The sequence below is a fragment of the Anser anser genome (genome assembly GCF_964211835.1).
Source record: "Anser anser genome assembly, chromosome: 27".
NCBI lineage: Eukaryota > Metazoa > Chordata > Aves > Anseriformes > Anatidae > Anser > Anser anser.
This window is the reverse complement of record NC_139748.1, coordinates 2,629,830-2,652,170: the sequence shown is the minus strand read 5'-3', so window position 1 is coordinate 2,652,170 and position 22,341 is coordinate 2,629,830. Positions and strand designations below refer to the sequence as shown.

The 22,341-nt window shown below is 53.2% G+C and overlaps 1 protein-coding gene across 4 annotated transcripts in view; it reads right to left on the bottom strand.

Annotated features, from left to right (window-relative positions):
* PLXNA2 (plexin A2) overlaps positions 1-22,341 on the bottom strand; it is a 381,872-nt gene that overhangs the window by 121,213 nt on the left and 238,318 nt on the right. For all 4 annotated transcript variants that reach the window (XM_083812470.1, XM_083812471.1, XM_083812473.1 and 1 more), the window contains 2 exons: positions 19,445-20,699; positions 18,404-18,586 (listed from right to left, as the gene is read on the bottom strand). In XM_083812470.1, the coding sequence (XP_083668596.1) occupies positions 18,404-18,586; positions 19,445-20,632 (1,371 nt within the window). In that variant the 5' untranslated portion in view covers positions 20,633-20,699. The remainder of the gene's footprint in view (positions 1-18,403; positions 18,587-19,444; positions 20,700-22,341) is intronic.

Here is a 22,341-nt window from a genome sequence, read left to right as displayed (position 1 = left end):
AACGCCCTCCAGCAGCAAGGCATGCTGCAGGATGTGTGCCTCTGCCCATCTGCCTGGGGTGGTATTTCCTCCTTCTTTGGGGAAAAAAATTGATTTTTCTTTCGTTGCCCCGGTACCTTCATTGCTAATGATGCACTGGACTGGTATCTATTAATGCATCATGCAGGCAGCAAGCCTACGGACAGCTTTGAATGTTAGCTGGGCTTTGGGAAAGGGGACGGCCGTCCTTTGTGCAAGCAGAAGGCCAGGGAGCGAAGTGCCCTGGCTCTCTGGAAGTGCTGCCTGTGGGGAGCAGAAAAATGAGGCCAAAGTGGCCCTGCTGGGAAGGGGGAAGGAGATCAGTGGGAGCCGGCTGGGGATTTTCTGGTGGGAAGATCAGACAGCAGACCCCAAACATCCCTGTGCTATCACACCTTCGTCCTCACAGCCACGCACACCGCTGTCTGACCCCACCGACAGCTCTGCAGGCGGTGCCCAGTGCCGAGCCCTTCCCCTGCCCAGCTCAGGGCAGGGAGGTCGGGGCCTCGTCCCTGCACACAATCCTCCACGGGGGCTCCTCACAGCCCAGACCGAGCCCACCCAGCCCCAGGTCCGATACCCAGTGCTGCCGAGCCCGCCCTGGTGCTCTTCTAAACCACAGGCAGCTCAGTGAGCGCAGCTCTGATTTCGTCCTCCAACAGAGATTTCTAACACAGATCCTGAGAAGTTAAAAAAAAACAAAAACAACACGAGGGGTGTCGGCCAGCACCAAGAGACTCCTGCTCCCAGTCCCTGCCAGCCGCTGCCAAAGGATGCTTGTGTAGGGTCTGGGAGGGTGAGGGGAAGGAGGAGGGAAAAAAAAAAGAAAAAATAAAACCCACCCTCCTCCCTGGGTTTGATATCTCAGATGGATTTAATTTTGAAGGAGAATGGCCGGGGAGCGGCGGGAGGAGAGCGCCAGCCCCCAGCAGCACACCTGTGGAGGGGATTAGCGCGCAGGCTGCTGCCTGCCACGGCCATTCACCGCACAGAGGGACCGCTGAAAGCAGATTTATCTGCTGGATAATAAAGGCAAAAGATTCTCAAAAGGGACAAGTTTCAAGCCAAACTGCCAGGCTCCTCCATTTCTCCTTTAATCCCTCTCATAACCGTCGGTGCTATGCAGGAGGCTGGAGGGATCTGCTCCCCAAAGGGGAAGGAGCAGAGGCTGCCCGAAAAGTGCCCTCCCCACCAGGCTGTGGAGGTGCCTCGGGCACAAAGAGGAGATTAAGGCTGAAAGGCGCTGAGCCGGGCAGGGAGGCTGCTGGAAAAGACGGGGAAGGGTCCATTGGAAGTATTTTGGATGCCTGACAAGGAGCCGCAGAGACCATCTGGGAGAGGGGAGGGAGGGCAGGGCACCAGGGAGAGCCCCAGGGGGGAGGAAGGTCTCAGCTCCCTCCTCCTCCTCCTCGCCCTAAGGAGGGGAAGCAGCAGGCTGGGGCTCGGGGGCAGGCGGCACCTGCCCGTGGGACATGGAAAGTCTGTGATGGGAAGTGCAGCTTTGGTCCCATTTCACGTGGTTTTGGGAACCCAGGAAGGTGCAGGGCCAGACAAAGCCTGGCCTTCCCGCTGTGCAGGTGAGGAGCACCGCGCTGCCACCACCCCTCGGGTAAGGAAAGCTGCACGAGCCCGGGCTGTGGTTAACAGGCACCGTTTGGTGACAGCATCCAGCTGGTCTTTCGCTCACCTACACAAGGCCAGGGACAGTGATGACAGCAGGTTTTTGGGCTATGGATGCCTGCCCGTGTTGGGAACGGGACCAGGACCCAGCGACTCATTTTTCACAGGGCACTGAGCAGCCATCAGACGTTAATGACTTTTGGCAACTGCTGACCTGGGTCAGATTCAAACCGATGACCCAAAATGAGGAGGTTTTGCTTTCCCCATCAGTAGCCCCTGGGAGCCAGCCTCCACCGCAGTGCCTCTGAAAAAAAGAGCTTAGAAAGGAAAGGCGAAGAGGTCCTCAGCTCTGGCACGGGGTAACCCTATCAAAATGCACTGCAGATAGAGGCGGCTTTTTCCCCGGGAGGAATCAAAGCCTCATTGATACGTGAATTATGAATGAAACCTTAAGCTTTTAAACTTTTAACCTGTGCATTTCTAAGAAAGTCTTAATTTAGCCAGAGACACGGTAGGAAAGAACAATGGTTCAGTGGAAGGTACTGGATTTTCTAGGCTTTTAAAACACACCCTTGTTTAAGCTGAATATTTCATTTACCGAGCCATTCCCAGGGGAAAAAGGGAATTGTGATCCACGTCGACTACAGCGCTGCACCCCTCCTGCCACAAACCCAGAGGTGGTTTTCGGCCGAGCCCTGCACTCCGCTGCTGCCTGCAGCAGCTGGGACGCGCCGAGGGCCAGGCTTCATCCAGCTCCTGCTTCTGAATTTCCCCGCAGCCACAGGAGGTGAAAGCCGGGGCCAGGGGAAAGCTCTGGGGAGGGCAGCGGAGCAATAACAGTGATTCAGTGCGACAGGGGTCAGGGCACCTCACACCAGAGGAAAGCGGGGTGGGTCAGCTCAGTGGAAGTAACACTCATTAGAAGAATAAACTATATAATGAAGAGGGGGGGAAGCTTTGCTCTGGTCTGGTGAGGCGCTCTTAAGCCTCGTACCAGTGGGTCATGGATTTAAGTCCTTCCCAGCTTTCGTTCCACTGGAAATCACCCAAAAATTGCCTTGCTGACCAGTGCTGAATGAGATTTTGTTTATTTTCAGGACAACTGCAGGCACATTGCTTCTAGCAGCAACAGAGCTGGCACAGGTCTGGGATCCGAGCGGAGCCAGGAACAAAACAAGCCAGAGACTCAAGTTTTCTGCTGCCCTGCAACCAAGCCACCTCCAGGACAAGGGCACAGCAAATTTTTTGGGTAGAAAGACTGCGCAAAACCCAAACTGAGCACAGCAAGACTGGGAAGGGTACAGGTCTCACAGACAACACTTGGCAGGAAAAATCAGATATAAAAAAAAAACAGCCATATGTGTCAGGATGTCCCTCCATCAGCAAATAAAAGTTGACAGTGTTATCTGGACACAGCTAAATAGATGCATTTGTATTTGAAGCCTTTCACACATCAGAGCCTTAGTACCACTGCTGCCCTTAATTTTTGGTGTTCAGACTCCTACCTGCCCAGCAGCTGCTGCAATCCAACTCCCTCAGCATCCCAAATGAAAGCCAGGTTTGTAAAATACAGGCCCAATTAAATATTCTACCACTGAGCTAGCAATCCACAAGCTAATTAGCTCACAAGCCTGGTGAGCCCACGGATCAGGACTTCAGCAAACGAGCTGACGTTTCACCAAGTTACGAGCCCAGGGCAGGAGCCCAGAGGCAGCAGTGGAAGGGATCGACCTGTCTGTTCCAACAGCTCGGGAGAGAGCCCGGTACACCACGTTAAATCAGGGGGGAAGGTTCGAAGCACAGCAGCAGCAGGATTCTGCGGTGCTCAATCACAGGGCCAGGGTCCTGCAGGGCTGGAGCCCCAGGAAAGCAAGGCTCAGGTCCATCCAAGGCTCAGGTCCATCCATGGGACACATCTTAGGCAAGGACAGGGGGCAAAGGCTGTCCCTGCTCGGGGGAATCGGGCAGAAATGGGGCAGGAAGGGCAGCGGGAGGCAACGCGGCCCCAGAACTGTGGGGATGGTACCCAGCTGCATCCCAGCCCAGCAAAGCTCCTCGCTTTCAGAGGAGGAAAGGGGAAAAAAAAAAAATAAGTCAGCCACAAATTATAAATAAAAGAGATGAAAGTTTAGAGCGAAACTAAACAAAGCCCCAGGTGGCCCTCTGCCTGGGGCGCTTCTGCTAATTTTAGTTTCTCCGCTCTTCCCCGAGCTGTTTGGTTCAATGACTGCATGGTTTTAGAGCGTTTACTTTGCTGCGAGTGCCTAAAACGTCGAGCACGTGGATGCACCAGCTCGGGTACCAGCGTGAGAGGAAGGGGCAGGGCAGCCCAGCCCCAGTCCCACCAGCGCTGCGGCAAAACCTGCGGGGTCTGGGGCTCCCACCAGCCCCAGGAGGTCTCCCGGCTGCTTGCTGGCCAAATTATTGCACACCTGGGCTCACAGATCCGTGTCCATGGAGGCTGAGGCATGAACCCACAGCCCCTTCCCAGCCACCTCCGCTCGGGGCAGGACCCTCCCAGCCTCGCTCCGTGCTGCGGCGGGGCCCGGGGGGAGACTTTTTGCAGCCACCACGTTTATTCCACAGATGGGGAAAAAAAAAAGCAAAAAAAAAAGCAGCAGCCTCGCAGAAGCATCCTATACAGCAGAATGTATTTAAATACCTAATGAAGGAATAAATCTGGGAGAGGGAGACATTTACTGCATACTTATTCACGCAGCGCCTTTGTGCAGGCGGGGGCAGCGGGGGGGGGGCGGCGGGGCCACGCACTGCACCTGCGCTCCTGGCCGCCAGCCGCTTTGCCGGGGTAATGAATATGGCAGGAGGCTATTAAATGAGGCTCTACCTGTCAGGGAGGATATTGAGCGCTCCCAGCCTCCACATCCATTGCAGAGGCCTGGGCTCGGCTCCGACAAGACGCAGCACCTTATCGACGGGGACCGTCCCAGGGGGGTCACGGCCAACGACGCGCCGGGGAGGGACAGAGACAGATTGGGCCACTTTGCGGCTCCGGGTTGCCTCCGCACCAGACAGCAGGGCTATTTCCACCCCCTCGCCCACCCAGGCAGCGTGCCAGAGGCTGGAACCGGCAGCTTTTCCCATAGCACAGGCAGGGCTGGGGGCCAAGGGCTGCGCTGAACGAGCCCCTGACCGGGGGCTGAGGGTCCCAGGAGGGCCGTGAAGTCCCGTCTGTGCTGCAGGGCCCCGCATGTGGGCTTCCTTCAGCCAGGGCTGGCTCCTCTGCCATTCTACTGCAGGTGAAACGCAGCACATCCTGCCTTTGTTCTTCGAAACAGGTGAGAATTTGCAGCTCGACTTCAGGTCCAGCTCTCTGCAAGAGGCGTGTGCGAGGGGGCAGGAAAACCCCGAGAGGGCCGGGACCACAGGGGGCAGCCCCTGCTGCAGCCTGCGCCCGTCTCCGTCCCACCCTGAGCTCGGGCACGCGCTGGGACCAGCCCTGCCCTGCCCGTAGCACGGTGCAAAGTAAGAATAAGTCAGTGCAGGGCTCTGGGGAGGCTGCAGGCAGCCAGGAGCTGTGGCTGCCCAGCATATTTTGCAGTATAGGAAGAGTCACGGAGCTCCTCCGGCACACCAGCAAAACGCTGCTTCTTTTCTGAATCTGACAAACCCACCTCTGCCTTAGCCGCAACACGAACTCAGGGTTTACTAGAGGGAATAGCAAAGAGAAATTGAAAGCTGCAAAGCTTTCCTACAGGGCAAACAGGGAACAGCTAGCATCTTCGCTGCCTCTTCCTCCATCTCTGGCTTGCATTAAGCCTTTCAACACGGTTTAAGTGAGCAGCCTTTGGTCTCTGCTGCCACGGGGGACGGCTCTGAGATGTGTGCCAGAGCCCAGCAAGGCTGCAGGGCTGTGCCAGCCCCTCGGGAGCTCTGCCTGCTTGGGATGCAGAAACCCCGCAGCCCATCGGGGCTGAGCCATACCCCGTCTGCTGCCTGAGAAGACACGGGGCAGGAGCTGCCACCGACCTGCCCTTTAAAAGCCAAACACCACGAGCATCACGCCGTTTGCCCCGCCAGGTGCCGTCAGGGCCATCACTCCACACCAGCCTGCGATGTTTTTGCCCACCCCCAGCTCGGCTCCAGCCTTCACTCGGCTCTCGGCTTCACCTCCCCACCCCGAAATGCAGCCGAAATCATCTGCCCTTTGCCTGCCCTCCTCCCCCGGGGTACAAAAGGTCACATCTGAAATTCAGGGGTCAGAAGGAAGCAATGCAGCGGGGTCAGAGGTGAGAGAAGCAGAGGGGAGGAATTTCACCTCTCCCCAACCATTTGCTTCCCGTGAACCAGCAGCAGAGCCCCTGGCAGCGCGGGGGCAGCCAGGGCCAGACCCCTCTCACGGGCAGGGGGCTCGGGGGCGCTGGGATGCTGGGCAAAGCCCTGCCACCAGCTACAGCACAAGATTCTGGCCAGGAGGTTGCAGGCGTCACCTGCAGTGCTTCAGCCTACCATGCTGGAGCATTAAAGTCGGCCTAAGTGCCAAACTCCCAAAACAAAGCTACAGCAGAAAGAGCAAGAGGAATTTAAAGCTGTGCTCAACACACGTGCAGTTACATTCCCAGCATGTGGAGCCAGCACTTGGAGCAAGCAGAGCACATATGCCCTAAACACTAGCTTTTTTTTTTTTCCTACTTTAATCTACATTATCATGTGTACTACCTGCTGGAGACCTCCATTTGTTCTTACCAAAACTGCTTCTCCTGCTGCCTAAAGCTCCCCAGCCAAGCCAGTCACCTTGGGACACCCGGCTGGATTGCTCCCTGCCTGGGGATTTTACACCGGCCTCTGCGGCTGCTGAAAGAGCACCAACATCTCCTGTGCATGGCACAAAAACAGCGCCTTGAGCATCCTCACCGGCTCACGACATGCCCTAAGAGCAAGGGATGAACCCTAAAAATGAGGCCCTTTTCTGGAGCATGGGGACCCCAGCAGCGATCTCGTTTTGCAACGAACTGCTGCTGTACGCAGGGCCCTGAGCAAGCACCAACACACGACCAGGAGAGGGGCAGCCCCATTTCGAGGGAAGGTGGAGATTGTAGGGGCTGAGAAAGCGCAGCTGCAAATGGGGAATATGCTGCGAGAGCAAAAGACGCCGTTTTCATGTAAATGTTCCTAATAATAAGAGAGTGAACGAAGAAAGCAACACACACAAACAAGAAATAGTACATTTGTGCTAGAGAAGCAGAAATTATTCTAAAAAGAGAGCTTTATCAACGTTTTCCAGAAGCCATTGGCTGTTCTTTAATGCTCCTCGAGGAATAGCACATTGATCCTGCTGAACCTGGGCTGCTCGGTGCCTCTGATCACAGGTTTCTCAGCAATCACGGCCGCGATGCAGCACACTTGAAAAACATTAAGCTTGTTTGTTTTCTCAAGCAAATATCGAGCCGCTAGTCTCATGCCCCATAACTGGCATTTTGTGCTGTTTGCCATGTGTCTGCACGGTTTCTGCAGATGTTCCTCTTGCACGGCCATCCAGGCTCTGAACTGTGCTGGTGTCAGCCTCTTACCAGTCAAACTCCAGCAGCTGAGCGGGGTTCCCCCTGCTTTGTGTTTGATTTTGCCTAAATTCACATCCCACAGGGCCCAAACAGTCCCCAGGTCCCATACGGTCACTGCCTGTGAAGGATGCTGAAACTCAGGCAGCAGGAGAGACCCTCCTGGAAACTTTCCCAGCAAATATCTGAGACCAGGCGCAGCGGCAGCAGGCATTTCTTCATGGGCAGAGCCAGGGGAGGAGGAGAAAACACAAAGTGAAACCCGAATTGCAAAACCCATCCCAAACGCTGCGCTCACGAGTGAGGCAGGCAGGACAATCCGCTTCCAGCTTTGCAAACCTCTCCTGCTCCCCTTGGCTTCTGCTCCCACTTGCAGGAGCACTCCCAGTCCTCGTTAATCTATTGGCACACAGAGAATTTGATCGCTTCCTCTCAGCTACCAATATCGAACTCTTTGCCATTATTAGTTATGTGGATGCCTTCCTCTCTGATAGTGCTGCAATCATTTAAGCCCCACAGCTTTTCTAAAGGTCAGTGCTTCCCTCTTGCAGGGACAGATAAATCCGGTTTGAACTGCTGAAAGTAAGTCCAAAGTTAAGTCCTCAGAGTTTATAGGCAGCAATTCCCCAGCCCTGTTCCTGAACAGCTTCCCAGGGTGAGAAAAGGAGCTCAGGATCCTGCCCCTTCCCCGTGGCAGCATCCCATGGCTGCACTCAGCAAGCAGGGGGGAAGCAGGGGACGACCCTTCAGCAACGCTCCCCCTCCACCAAGTTCAGCAAAAACTGGGTGCTGTGGAAGGCAGGGAGCAGAGCCACAAGTGCTGAAACCTTGCAAAGCCCACTGCCACCCAGCCCTGTTCATCGCTGGTACCCAGTGCACACAGGCTTTGAGCACGGGATGACCCAAATCAGGTGCATTTCTGGCACAAGCCGAGGTCACTTAGCCAGGCATTAGAGCTGACAGCCCCGGAAGATCAAGGGCAAATATTAGCTGCGCCCCATTCAATGGGATGCATTTTGTACTGCAAAATAGCACACAAAACTATTTATCCTGAGTGAAGCTCAGTATTTATCTTTTCTTTCCACTTAGGATTACAAAGCAATTTTCAAACAAACTCCCTGGGAAGTAAGAGAGCGATGTTATCCCTTTCCCACTGGGAAAACCATAGGCAGAGCAACCTCCCCAAGTCTTTCAAACTCCTCACTCTCTCCAACTCTACCTGTCCCTCAACCCACATCTTCCAGATTATTCTAATTATTTATTTCTCAAGAACAAGACAAAATTCCCAGCGTGAAAGGCTCTGCACAAAGAAAGCACAAAAAGAAAACTGGAGAAATGAAGAACGAAAAGACATTTGGCTCATCCCATCACACGCATTTACAGACTATCCCAGAGGCTTTTGCCTGTTCTTAAAGCACGAGGAAAAAAGCTCCCCGGCATCCTGCGGAAAACATCCTTGTGCCAGAACGCTCCTCATCGCTGTGACATCCAACCTCCTGGGCAGCACAAAAAGCAAAACTCCTTGTTCAGAAGCAAAAAAAGGGCAATGAAATAAGAAGGAACTGTAAGCTAAGAGCACCTGCTGCTGTCCCCCTGTCCCAGCCTGACCAAAGCACAGCTGGGCATGTGCCAGGCTCAAAAACTGACTTGGATGGTGCTGTAGGAGGTCGGGAGAGGATGGCACCCCCAGGACAGGAGGGATTTGCAGCCCAGCAGCCTGGGAGACCTGTGGATCAACCCTGCTCCCTTTGCTTCAAAGCTCTGCAGAATGATTTAGCCCAAATGTCCTCAAGAGGTGCAACTGGTCTGCTAGTAAATGAAAGGAGAAGGTGGGAAGAGGGGACTCTCTTTATTCTGACTGCCATTTGCTAAATTAAGCCTACAAGACCCGGATAACCCCTTCTCCCCTATGTGCCCACTTGCATTTGCGACACAAAGCCTCCCGGAGTGCGAAGCTTCGAGAGCATCAGGCAGAAAGCATCAAAGAAGCTCGAGAGCTGAAAGCAGGCAGAAGGATGCTCTGTTTTCCCACTAATAAGCCACTGGCTGCAGGATGACTAGCAAAAGCAAACACCACATTAGTCAGCCAAATGTTAACTCAGAGCTGGGAGGGAGCAGGCTGCGAGCACTCCCAGCCGCTCAGGAAGGTAAGCGTTCCCAGCTGGAGGCACCGCGGTGTTTATTTGAAAGACCTTGTTTTACCCGAGTGTCTCTTCCTCACCCTTTCTTCTTTACTTTGAGCAGCTCAGGGGACTGGCTCTTGTTCTTCCCACTGCTGCGGATCTCGGAATTGGCATCCTCTCCAAGCAGCAAATGCAAATCGCTCCTTAAGTTAGTGGCAATGACCAACTTAACAGGCCTACTGCTTTTAATGAGCTGATGAGGGGGAGGAGGAGGCTGAGGTAAGGCGAACAATTACCTCCTACAGTCATTGCAGCACTCGGTGCTGCCCGACTCCCTGCTTTATAGGATGCTCAGGCTGGTTTGCGTAAGGCCTGCAGGCAGGTTTATGAGATTAAAGCCCAGCACACAATAAATAATTTAGCAGCTTACCACAAAAAAATAATAAATAAATAAATAAATAAATCCCACCCTGTATAACGATGAGGCTGTATGATATGTACATTCATTTTAAACGCACATCACTTTCATCAACATGCACCTATTTGATGCGAACGCGTGTACCCAGCTGGGAGGGAGCAGCCAGCAGAAGGTGGCGGGGGCCCTGGCGAAGGCGCGTGCCGGGCACTAATTCTGGTGAACCCACTGTTAATTATTCCAGGCCTGCCCGGGCCGCTGCTGCTGTCTGCAGCTTCCTGTTTGCATGCGTGTGTCAGAGAATCTTAAATCCCTGCTCAGCCAATTATTCCTCCACCATCCTCCCCCGATGATGGGGCAGAGGGGGCTCGTTCCAGCTGCCCCAGCTCAGCGCTGCCCTTGCTGGGAGCACGGCACAAAGGCGCTGCCGAGTCCCAGTAAATACCACGTGAAAGGGCTCCAGGCACACACCAGGTAGCTTCAACCCCACCAGCCACCACCCCATTTTATTCCAATTATGCTGTGTTTAAAAATGTTGTTTGCAGTACAACACCTCAAGGCTGTCCGCAGGATTTAACTCGCCGCAGCGGTGCCGCGCGGCCCAGCGCCTGGCCCAGAGGGCTCAGCAGTGAGAAAACCTTGGTCATCGTGTAGGCAGGAAACAGATGCGCAAGGAAACCTGCCTGTACTGGAGAATGGCCTGACGGGGATGGGAACCAGTGCCGTGTCTCCCCAGTCCTAGTCCAGACCTTCACACGACCGGACCTCAGGTCCCTTTTAGTGTCCTTCGGGCTCGCCAAGACCCCGGTGGGACACGGGCATGCGACAAACTGCTGCTACTGCCGCTGCACGGGGTGTAAATCACAACATGCAAATTCAGATTGTAGAGCAGAAAGCTGCAAGCTTGAGTAATGTATTCAACGTCAGATCAGATCACTGAAACTAGTGGCTGAAGTGAGAACAGCACAAACACCCGTACCTCGCAGTGCCATGTTCCTCTTCCCCAGCCACTAGATGTGGCTCCCTTCCTGCATAATTAGCATCATTGGAGGCTTCTTTGAGACACACCTGATGAAGAAGGAGACATCACATCACAGTCTTCTGGCCCTTGAGCAGCAGTCACATTTAGACATGGCATTTTGTCGCCCTTTGTGCCCTCTCTTTGCTGCGCTCTCAGGCTACTGGAGCCTCCTGCAGTGGTTTCATCTCCCTCTTTATTGCTCAGGCTGGGCTGCCTGCAAAAAGCTCCCTGAAGACCTGAGAAATGTAGGCATCTGCCTTTCCGTGAGTCCCCGCAGCAATGAAAAGGCAGTAATAAAAGGAGGAGGAGGTGGGGAGACTATGCATCATGCCGGGCGTAATGGACTCATGCTAATGCAGAGACCGGCCACATCCAATCCACACCTGCCTGGCACACCCATGAACAGTGGGCAGGCATTCAAGTGATGGATTCGCCTTCGCAAGCCTTGTGATATTTTACAGCCTCACTAACGCTGTCGTTGCTCTGGCCAGCAGCAGAAAGCAACGGTAACAACAATGGGCAGTAAACTTCAGCGTGCAACTGAAAAACGTATCAGAAGAGGAGTGTGCCAGGGGAACAAGCCGAAGCCTACCTGCAGGACCGGTCACAGGCCATGGCAATGCCACCTCCACGTGGCATTTTGCTCCGCGATTGTCCCCAAACCCCAGCCCCTGTGCAGCAGCAGCACAGGGGCTGAGAGCAGGCGCGGGGGCTCTGCCTGCAGCCTCCCCCTCTCCTGCCATGTTTGTGTTTTCCACATTCGTTCCTTTTGCCCCAAGGAGGCCTTTACAGAGGCAACACAGCACGGTCTTCTCACAGCATTTCTTGCCACGCGGGGATTTAAGAACTTACAAATGGACCAAAACTCATGTTATTTTGACCCCAGTGAGGACTGTAAAAGCCTGCAGAAAAACATATACCCTAAGGAAAGCACGAACTTCTTGACTCACAAATGGAAAGGCAGAAGTCCAACCCTGCCAAGAAAACATCCAGAATACAGCAAGTTCTTCAGATTCACACCCAGAGGAAAGCAACGAACAGTCAGAAAAAGTGCCATGAATTCACAAAGTAGTTTGGTATTTCCTGATGTTTTTCACTAAGATGATTCCAACAAGAAATGCATTATTGAAATGCAGAAAAATGTAGCTCTGCCTCCAGCATGAACTGGAGGAAAAGCAACTTCTGCCTCACTTCATCCTCATGAAGGAGATAACACCCCTTCTTACAAAAAGTATGGGGGTTAAACATCTTCTAAACATGTTAAAAAACAAAACAAAACACAACACAACACATGCACAAGTGGGAGAACCAACCTCGTGGGCACTGCTACAAGAGCTCGTCCTGCACTTGTGCTGCTCAGGACAATTAATAAGAGCATTTGAAGGAAGGGCCAGGACCAAACCCCAGAGATACAGAACCTACACCAAGAGCTCATCACAAGAAAACCCTCCCAGCATTTGCAGCTCCCGGCCTTTGAGGCGCTGGTAGGACTGGTGAGCCCTCAGAGACGAGCTGCTTTCAGCCTCTACTAGCTCCACTTTGTTTGGAAACGAACAAAACATAATTGCTGCACTCCAGATTTCAAGCTGATTTTTCAAGGTGCCTGAACCTGAGTAAGAACCAGAGTCGTCATCGCCTGAGCCAGGAAACAGATGAAAGCAGACTCCGAGCCCACCTGGCTCGATTTCACATAGCATGTCCTGCCCCTTAGCTCTCCAGCAGCTATAAAACACATCTCAAATTCTCTTTTTTTTTTTTTTCTTCAAATTTTTCTCTGCTAGGCAACAGATAAGAGAAGGAGGGAGGCAGTGCTGGGAGAAGAGAGGACCAATTTCATGTCTTTAAGGGGCCGTAGGGACATTCCTGAACCGTTCCATCAAAACTGCAGTCCAAAGGGACCTCTTATATATCCTTGCACAACTTCCAGTTATAAAGTAAGGCTCCAGCTTCTGGCTACTAAAAATTCTGGGCATTTTGGAGGTGCTGATCAGGTGTCTGTTTGCCAGGGCCATGCTCTGAGAGCCCCCCTTTCACTCAAAGGGGAATTACTGTCTGAGGCTGGAGTACCTTCTCCCACCGCACCATAGCAAATCACAAGCAATATAATGCCAAATGCCCCTTATTTCACTTCCTAGAGCAAGAAACAGAGCCTTGTTTCTCAGATCTTTCAATTATAAAGCTTAATCAAGAATCACCTGCTGCCTACCACCTCTGCTGGGACACAGAGGTCCGCGTCCCCGTGATGGACGGATCGCTGAGCTGCAGCAGACAGCCGGCGCTGGGAAACTCCTCGGGAAGGAGGCTGTGAGCAGATGACTTTCATCTCTTCAATAACAGCCCGATGTCCTCTTGGCTTCTCTACACAGTGATGCAACTGACTTTTTTCCTAAAGTGCTCCAAGAATGTGCGTGGAGGAGATAATTAAGGATAAATTAAAAGGATGAGATAACTATCCGTAGAATGAAGTCAGATAAGGACAGGTCCAGACATATATTTCATTGTGAAACATCTGTTTTATTCCCACTAATGGAACAAATTAGATCATCCAGGCTGAATAAAACCATCGCATACCAAGACATAACAATATACTCAGAAGTTCGCCTTTCCCCTGCCTGTGTCAGCCCATCAGTTATCACCGTCCCCTACAACCGCGGGGGTTCGCTGAAAGCAAGGACAAACAGCACTATGCGCTGTGCATCGGGCATTCAACGGGCAGGCATGATCCCATTTCCAAACACGAAAACCGGGCACAGCACTACATATCTTTCTGTAGTACTTTTCCTCCCGACAGATCCCAACCAGCTCCTCTCGGGTGACCTTGCACGCCAGAATTGATTCAAGCCATGCACGAGAGTAACTGGGACAGCGTGCTACGGTTGTGTAGGACAGTGACTGACCCCATTTGTCCAGGAGGATCAGGCACAAATTGAGATGCAAACACCATCCCCTTCACCTCCTGGCACCTGGAATAACCAACCCCCATTCCTGAGTTCTTGTCTGTAACACCAAGGACATCGAAGACGGCCAACGCAGAGCATTTGGCTTTGTAGAAGCAATCTCTGGATGCGGAGAGCAGCCTTTGGGCCTGCCCTGGATAGCTGGAACTCAGGCAGTGCTGGAAAGTGTGTCCTAGACCTCCCAAGGCACAGCGAGGCTCTGAGCCACTGCAGGAACTGAGTTTTTTCCAGAGCAGGCATAAACAGCATGACGGCAAAATAATACTTGGACTGTGCACTGTCAGACATAGAAGAGACATTTATTTATTCTTGATCACAAACAATGTCCTCCATTGACAAGCTGAATGAAGGGCACTTCACTGATTTATTAGATCTAATAAGAAACACACCTCTTGGGATGAAATACAAGATTGATTTTTAGTGGTGAGCCATGCTGCCAACCAGCCACTGTGCTCAGCCTGCTGAGATGAAACCGGGCACGCACAGGGATAGAGAGTTGAAACAGCATTGGGTAGGAGATATAAACGGAAAGATTTGCACAAGGGCAGCTAAAACAGGAAAAAAGCTTGCAATAGCAGCCCTTCGGGCATGACAACTGAGGCTTACTCTTTTCTTCTGGCAACCCTGCTCTCTCCCACTAAGCCTTTGCACCTGAAGAGAAAAAGCAGCAAACTGCTAGGAAGTTTACGAGTGACTCCAGTGTAGTTCTCAGGAAACCTCAGAGTCTGACCCTTCCCATTCATCTGCCTTTCAGATGAGCCCCTCTAAATATAGCAAGTATAATTTTCACATCAGTCTCAGCATCTACCAGGCAAACTACATTAGCTGAGTTCCGTGGATGCCGTTTTCCAACAGGAAAAAGACAACTAACGCAGCAGTGCTTAGCTTGAGGCCCTATTAATAGCAGTCCTAATTATATGGCTGCAAATTTAATTCATAGCAATGATTAGTGTCAAAATCAAAGGCATCACACATCAATATTGATGGAATTGTATAAAGCCCATAAACAGAGCAAGCAAGCCGACACATCTCCCCCCAGCAGTTAGTTGCTGTTAACTGTTGCATTAATGTCTCTTCTAATTTTGCTCGATGAAAATTGCTTTATTGCAGGAAGCCACAATTCTGAGCAGTTACATCTCTAATATGATCCCATTACCCACTTTGCTCCCCCAGCCACAAAGCCGAGCCCTTTGCAGGAGAGCCAGAGCACCAAGCTGCGGAGAGAGCAGGACCCCGCGTACCGTGCTTTATCCAGAAGGTCACAGCCTCATCAGCACATTTGCTCTTCACCCACTTAGAGAAAACTGCTGAGGGTGGGTAATTCTCAAAAACCGGAGGCTGCTGGGGATCCAAGCTGCCCGCTCGTCTCCCATGCCATGGGGCCTCGTGCGCAGGGTGCAGCCCCAGGAGCGATCCTGCAGCACGTGCCCCTTGGGCGGCCACAGGCACTGAGCACCCCCTGCCCAAGGCAAATCCCATGGCAGGGTGTCAGGCTGGATGAGCCAGTGCTATGTGAGCAAATTCCTCCGCCGGCACAGGGTTTGAATGACGAATGGATCTATTGACTCTCTCTTTTCCCTTCAGCAAGGACAGGGCAGAGAGGTGCACGCGCTATTGCACCGGCTGCGCGAGGTGGCTGAGAGACACAAAACAGGTCCCAACCCCTGCTGGAGCTGGAGAAAGGCGCTTCAAACACACCCCAGGAAACAGAGAAAGGGGTAGGGCTGGAAAAAATAGGGGCCTGGGGACCTCCAGCATCAAGCTCCTTCGGGGCAGAGGCCGCAGCAGCAGCTGCCCCCCAGGGGGACGCGCACGAGCGAGCAGGTGAGCGGCTAACAGGAAGGACAGCAGTGAGATAGCACGGAGTTTTCAGCAGTGAACTCTCACGGGGGAAGCACAGACAAATGTAAGAGATTTCAGAGCTGGCTCCCTGACTTCTTTCCTGCAGCTACACAAAAGTCTCTTCGTTGAAATCCCAGACTGAGCCACCAGCTCGCTTCCAAAGTAAATCAACAACTGCGGGAGAGGGAATAGGCATGACGCAGCTCTCAGACATCGTTGTGTAGGTAGATGTGCAGGGTGGTGAGACGGAGGAGAGGTGTTTATCTGTAAATCTCTGGCACTCACAGAAGTATGCACATTTTTACTGTCCTCATTTCACATACAGAGAAGGAGAGACAGAAACGTGTACAGCCCTGAGCATCCCGTGCCCTCACGGACATGTCTGGTGGTGGAGCACGCACGGATCCAGGGACCACCAGGGCAACAAATGCCCCAGGAGCCCCTCAGCTAACAGCAAAGCTGCTCCCCATGCTTCATACAGCCTCTTAGGCCACATAAAAGATAAACCCACGTGCCAAAAGGGAATAGATTTACTGAAAGCATGGGCAGGACCAGAAGACAGAGAGCATTCCCAGCCCCATGCAGCACGGGACAGGGCAGCGATACGGGTAACAGGAGGCACGGGGCTGAGCGGCAGCACACCACGCTGATGCATGTCGAGAAGGTGCTTGGCAGATGCCACCGAAGGCTGACTGTAGCAAACGCCTGGAACAGACTCGCTGGAGACATGAACCAATTTTCTCAGCACCTGTTCGCCACCGGCTCCAACAGCAGGTAAAGCCTGGACCATCCCCACATCCCTCCTCCCCCAGCCCCGCACGGCTCCCTTCCTGCCCAAAGCAGTGAAGTGGATGGGCATAAATAGATTAACTTTGCATCAGAAAGGTAGGTGTTTAAGTGGGTCTTCAATGTAGACTAGCACAAGGAATTAAACCCTGCTGGAGAGAATGCTTCTTCTGTAATCCTACATAATTAATGCAACGCTACAGTAAATACCTAGTGTGCAGGCACAAGCTGTTTGCTCTAACTGCCTCTAAATGAGGCACCTCCCCGACTCCCCCCAAAACACTGAACAGCAAGTACCACGGCAGCCTGCACAGCTCGGTAGCATATGCATCTGCAATATGCTGAGGGTGCTTCTTCCATCCCCTCGGCCAGGAGAAGCCGGCGCACCCCGTGTGGCTGCGCAGGGGCAGGGGGGCTCTGCTCAAGCCCCTTCTCTCCCCTACGTTCAGCATTGCCCCAGTGCAGCTGAGAGGCACCAGGGAGGCACCTAATTTACTACTGCTCAGCACTTGTAAAGTGCCGAATGAATATTAATGAACTGATGTAATTAAAATGATGCAGACAGTCAAGTGTAGTATCTGCCTGTCCTTGTATCTTCCTGGATAGATGAGGAAGAAATTCCCTGCTGCTTAAGGACACAAAAAATTAACAACCTGCAGTTGATTACATTTGTTAACTCTTTCCATGGCACGGGGGAGCAGGGACTACATTTAGCAGGTTCACCAAATGCTGTCTTTCACGTGTTAGTGTAATTTGAAGGATCTCAGCTTTCCAGAGCAGCATCTCTGAGGCTGGCTTTGCTGGGGCCGGACCCAGTGCCTGCACATACCGGGGAGCTGGCTTCCAGCTGCAGCTGTGCTGGAGAAGCACAGCAAGGGGGGGTCCTCTCCAGCAGCTGGTCCCAGTTCCATGTCCCCAAGGCCATTTCCACACTCAGTTGCAATATAGGTCTTCTGAGGACCACACTCAATGGATGGGCGATTGACCAGACCAGCCTTTGTAGCCCACTTACTGAAGAGCAGTTTGGGGGAAATAGAAGGGGGAAAATCCCAATTCAACTCCAGAACCTTAAAACCCACCCAGCGGTCCCCCAGCTCCTGCTGCTGGGAGAAGAAAACAGCACGGAGACTTTCTTAGCCCTAGGCAACTAGCCCCAGCTTTTGTGATGCAAAGGGTGAGGAATTTTATCTTCCAGGCTGGATCAGTCATCCAGCTGTCTGGGGGAAGAGGGAGGCACAGAGCAGGAGGACTTCGCCCTGCGGCTTGGTTTCCAAGTGCAGCCAAGTTAACCCATTCCATGGCCCAAAATCTGCCACCGTCAGCACTACTGCCATCACCAAAGCAAACCCCAAAAGCTCTCATGCTCGTTTTTCTACACAAACTGCAGAAGGATTGCTGTGAAACAACTCAAAACTACTGCAGGATTTCCATCAGAGTGTCACAAAAAGGGAAATAGCCGAGACCTCTGAGCACAGTTCGCTGAGGCTCACTCTCTTGGCCGCATTCCACAAACTGAGCCAGCTCCTCACTTCCCTCTGACCAGCCCAGCCCATTATTGCCCTGGTAATTTCTGCAACAGCCCCATGAACACACACCACAAGTTATCTGAATGATCGAATGCTAAAAACAACGCAAAACCCAACAAACAAACAGGCTAATGCTGCAATATACAGACAGGCAGCGTGTGAAAGAGCTGGCCCGGTGCTGAGACCCGCATTGACCCGCTGCTGAAGGAAGGTGGTGGTGCGAGCACAGCAAGGGGCTGCTCCCGGCCCGACGGCAGGGATGCTCCAGAGCTGTGATGCTGCACAGCACGCGGCGCCGCATGGCCCCGTCCAGTCCCTTTTCTGGGACCAGGCTGGTTCAAAACACCTCTGCTTCAAAAGAAACCACAACAACTCTGCTCTGCACTGACAGCGCTGATGGATGAACAGCCTCACCACTTCAGGGCTGTGACCCAAGCCCTCCAGTTTTGGCTCCCTACTGGCTCCCAGTTTCATGCTGGGAAATACTGGCAAGATACAGCAGCAGCCGCAGGTATCAGACATTCCCAATAGCAAAGAAAAATGGATCCTGGCTCTCCAAAGCCACAGAAATAACCTTACCTTCTTCAGCTTGCCATTTTTAGTCCCCACAAACACCACGCTGTAGCCGTTGTAGACGTATGAAGCAACAGAAGTCATCCGGTCCCGGCTAGAGGTAAAGAGCGTCACCCCGTCCACTGGCACCGAGCCGCCCAGGGGCTGGTTGATGTCGAGCCCACAGAAATTGTCGTCGATCGGAACGGGCTGGAAAGAGAAGATTTGGGGCAGCCGTGAGTGAAGCTCAGGGCATGGAGCAGCCGGTTCCCAGAGAGGGGAGCAGGCAGTGGGGGAGCAGGGCCATGGGGCTGGCGGGGCCATGGGGCATTTCCCCCGCTCCCAGCCAGCAGCAGGGAGTGCAGCCCCCCAGCAGATCCCCGTGGGGTCTCAGCGGTCTCTCCCACGCAGCAGGGCAGTGCCGTAGGGCTGCTCCCCATCACACCGACTGCAATCCACTCACTTGTTTTCCACAAGGGACATTCAGCAACTGCCAAGGGCTCAGACACATTCAGCCACAACCGCGATGGGATAACTCTCCCCTGCAAAAGCCAGCGCTTTCCTTTCCTTCTTTCATTTCATTTAACCTACACGTTTATCTCCTCCCAGCAGCCAAACTTAATATGCTTGGCAAAAGAAGGCCCCAGGGATTCTCAAGTCAGCCCTAGAACAATCTGCATGTGATCAAGATTAAAGAAATCAGCTGAAGGAAACCACAAAAGATGCAACTGTCATTTGTATTTACCTTGTTGGTTTGCTGATACCACCCTCCTGCTGCGGGAAGGGTGAGAGCCTTCCTCCGGCTCCCAGAGCCCGAGGCAAGGAACAGCAAACCCTTCCGACAAGCGGCACACCTTTATCTGTCTGCCTCAGTGCTATCCCTTCCTTTCGCTGTCATCACCAACTGCTTGATAACGATAGGGATTAAAAAGGAAAAGGACTGCTACATCCACCTATGTTTGGGGAAACTGAGGCATGGAAAGATTAATCCTGTCCTGCAACTCATACACCACAGGGCCCTGTGTTAATACCAAAGGCTGCAAGAGTCAACTGCAAGGGCATCCTTACCGCTTTGGTGCACTGGACGTCCTTCCCCAGCAGCCAGTTGAGCTCCAGGTTGCCCTCGCCCTGGTAGCAGGACTGCAGGCGGTCCTTGATCTGGGCGTTGATGGTGCGAATGGGGAAGACGCAGAGCGCGGAGTCGTCCGGTGGCTGATGGTACTGCTTCTGTCCCTTGGAGAAAATGGCGAAGAGGACGTCCTCCTGGGCCGTGATGTTGAGGGACCTGGCCAGCACATCTCCTGGCTTCGAAAGGTAGGCTGCCTGCAGGAGGCGGTATTCCGTGTCCCCCTTGACGCAGCCGAAGGGCAGGGAGACGTAGGAGTGGAATTTGGGATCGTCCTTGCAGAGACGGACGATGCGAGACGTGTAAAAGAGGTCACTGGCAGAGTTGATGGAGACACCCTCTGGGGTCTCTGGCTGGACAGTCAAAAAGTACACAAAATTGCCACTGGCAAAGCCATAGATGTAGAAGATGTCAAAGTGCGACACGAGGGCCAAGGTATCTGAGGGGATTTTAATCAGGGATGAGACAAAGTCACTGTGGAGCTCATAATCCAACATTGCTGACGACTCTGGGTCCCGGGGAAGCTTACGGCTGGAGAGGGTGGGAAAATAATCCTGCTTCCCATCCACTGCCGTGCCGATGAAGAGCTTCCCATCCTCGCCCTCGGAGCGCACGATCACGCCGTACATTGTGCCCGTCTTGTTGACGCTGGAGAGGTAGTGCTCCTTCTTGTGCGAGGGCTCCACCAGGATGAAGAGGTCGTCCAGGCGCAGCAGCTTGCAGACGCCCTGGTAGAGGCTGCCGCACGCCAGCAGCCGGTTCTCGGAGTAGTCGATGATCAGCAGCTTGTTGACGTTGTTGGTGAGCGTCAGGATCTCGCTGCATGGCTGCACGATGAGGGGCGGGTAGCAGGATTTGTTGTCCTCCTCGGGGCCGGTTTTGTGAGCCACCAAAATGGTCAGGTTACCCGACAGCTTGTAAACCCTGTTGATAGCTCCCACATAAACGGCTCCGGTACCTCGGTGCACAGTCAGGTGGTTGAAAGTCCAGTCCCGGTTCTCCGAGTGGAAAGTGCTGAACAAGGCGCTGCCGGACACGTTTCGGGACAGCAATGCCAGGAAGAGACAGAGCAAAGCCACCGACCAGCCATCGGAGTCCGGTACCCGAGGCCAGTTCTTCCTCTGATCCATCCTGGGAAAGGCAAACCTCGTGTTCCCCGCGCGTGTCCTGTGCCCCAGCAACGTCCCTCACATGGTTCTAGGGGAGAGAAGAAAACCAGACAGAGCAAAGGATTAGACCCAGTGTGCCTGCAGATAAAATTCAAAGGAGGCTTTCTAATTACACAGTCCTTGAGATAAAGTGAGGACATCTCTAAGCCCAACAAGAATTAAGCAGGTCTCCTTACTTATTGGTAAACAGACCAGGCTTGATGTTTTGCCACTTGGTTCAGGCTCTGCGTGTTAATTTGTTATGTGGTTTGGCTGTTCATAATGTGCTCTGCTCAGCCATGGGAGGGGATAAGCAGCTTCAGCCCAAGACAAAGCCCGCAGTTCACACACCCAACCATCAATCTGCAATCTTGGCTAAAAGGATGTCTCCTGCAGGGTATGTTGTTGGAAGCAGCAGAGGAAATAAGAGGTGTTTTCTACCTTTAAATCCTCTATGACTAAATCTGAAAACCTGCAAAAGAAATCTCATGCAGGCGAGTGCAGTGAGCACGCACACATCAAAGCCATCAGGATGTCCTCTCCACCACTCCCCCGAGCCAGCACTACCTGCGCAGGTGCTTTTCAGGCAGCAGCGTTTCTCAGCCTTTACAAGGCACTTTGCTGCCGAAAAGCAGCTGATTTGGGGTGGAGGCACACAGCGGGTAGATGAGATGCAAATGGAGCCAGCAGCACCATGTGCAGGGGAGAAACTACCAGTTTGGGAAGCTCGGACAAGTTTCCTGCTCTAACAAAACTTCCAGGTGATCATGAAAACCTATGCAAAGCAGCTTGGACACTGTCCCAGAGACGCATGCCAAGCAAACTGTCCCTGTGCCCTTCCTAACAGCTCTGTGGATAACCATCAGAAGGGCTTCCTCTGCATGACGTGGCCATTTGGGTGAGAATGTGAGGACAAGGCGATGGAATAAGACTTGAGCTGGATAACTCTGGCCACAATCTCTGTGGCAAAGAGGCGTGGAAGACATTACTATTATTATTTAACAGAAAGCGTCCATTTGGGGAAAACATTTTATGTGGTCCTTAAATTCCCTCCCACCACCAGCCACCCAAAACTGTCACAGAGAGGAACTCCGCAGTACAAGACATGGTCTTGGGCAGAGGCAAGGAGACCGTGGGGCAGCACAGCCACCGCACACCCCACGAGCACGAGTAACCACTAAACCCACCTTCCTCCCAGCAGATGACTGATGGACAATCAGAAGAGATAATGACCTAAGGATGCTTTAGAGCTCTTGCTGCCACAGGAAGAGCTACACAGGCATTTAAAGCAAGCGCTCCATCGTGTTGAAAACAGCTCATCCCCTTCTGCCCTTTCTGGACACTCAGGGAAGGGCACACACCCAAGCGTTACCCCAGCATCGCCCTTAATGAAGCAGGACAGGGTCAGCAGAGCCCTGCTCTCCTTTAGCTGCTGATGCCCAGCCCAAGCCCGGAGCCGCCGGCACCTTGGATCTTTCCCCACCACCAGCACCGCAGCCACGGGCGCTGGGAGGGTGCCGGAGCCCGCTGGCCCCTGCCCCTTCCTGCCTGCCCGACAGCCGGCAGGCCGAGGCAGGACTCACGAGCCTGGAATTTCCTTAGGAAACGAGCGCCGGGCTCGGCTGCGTGAGGCATGTTTACAGCAGAGCTCCTCGTCCGCCCTTCCGGGCAGCGTGCACACGGGGACACCG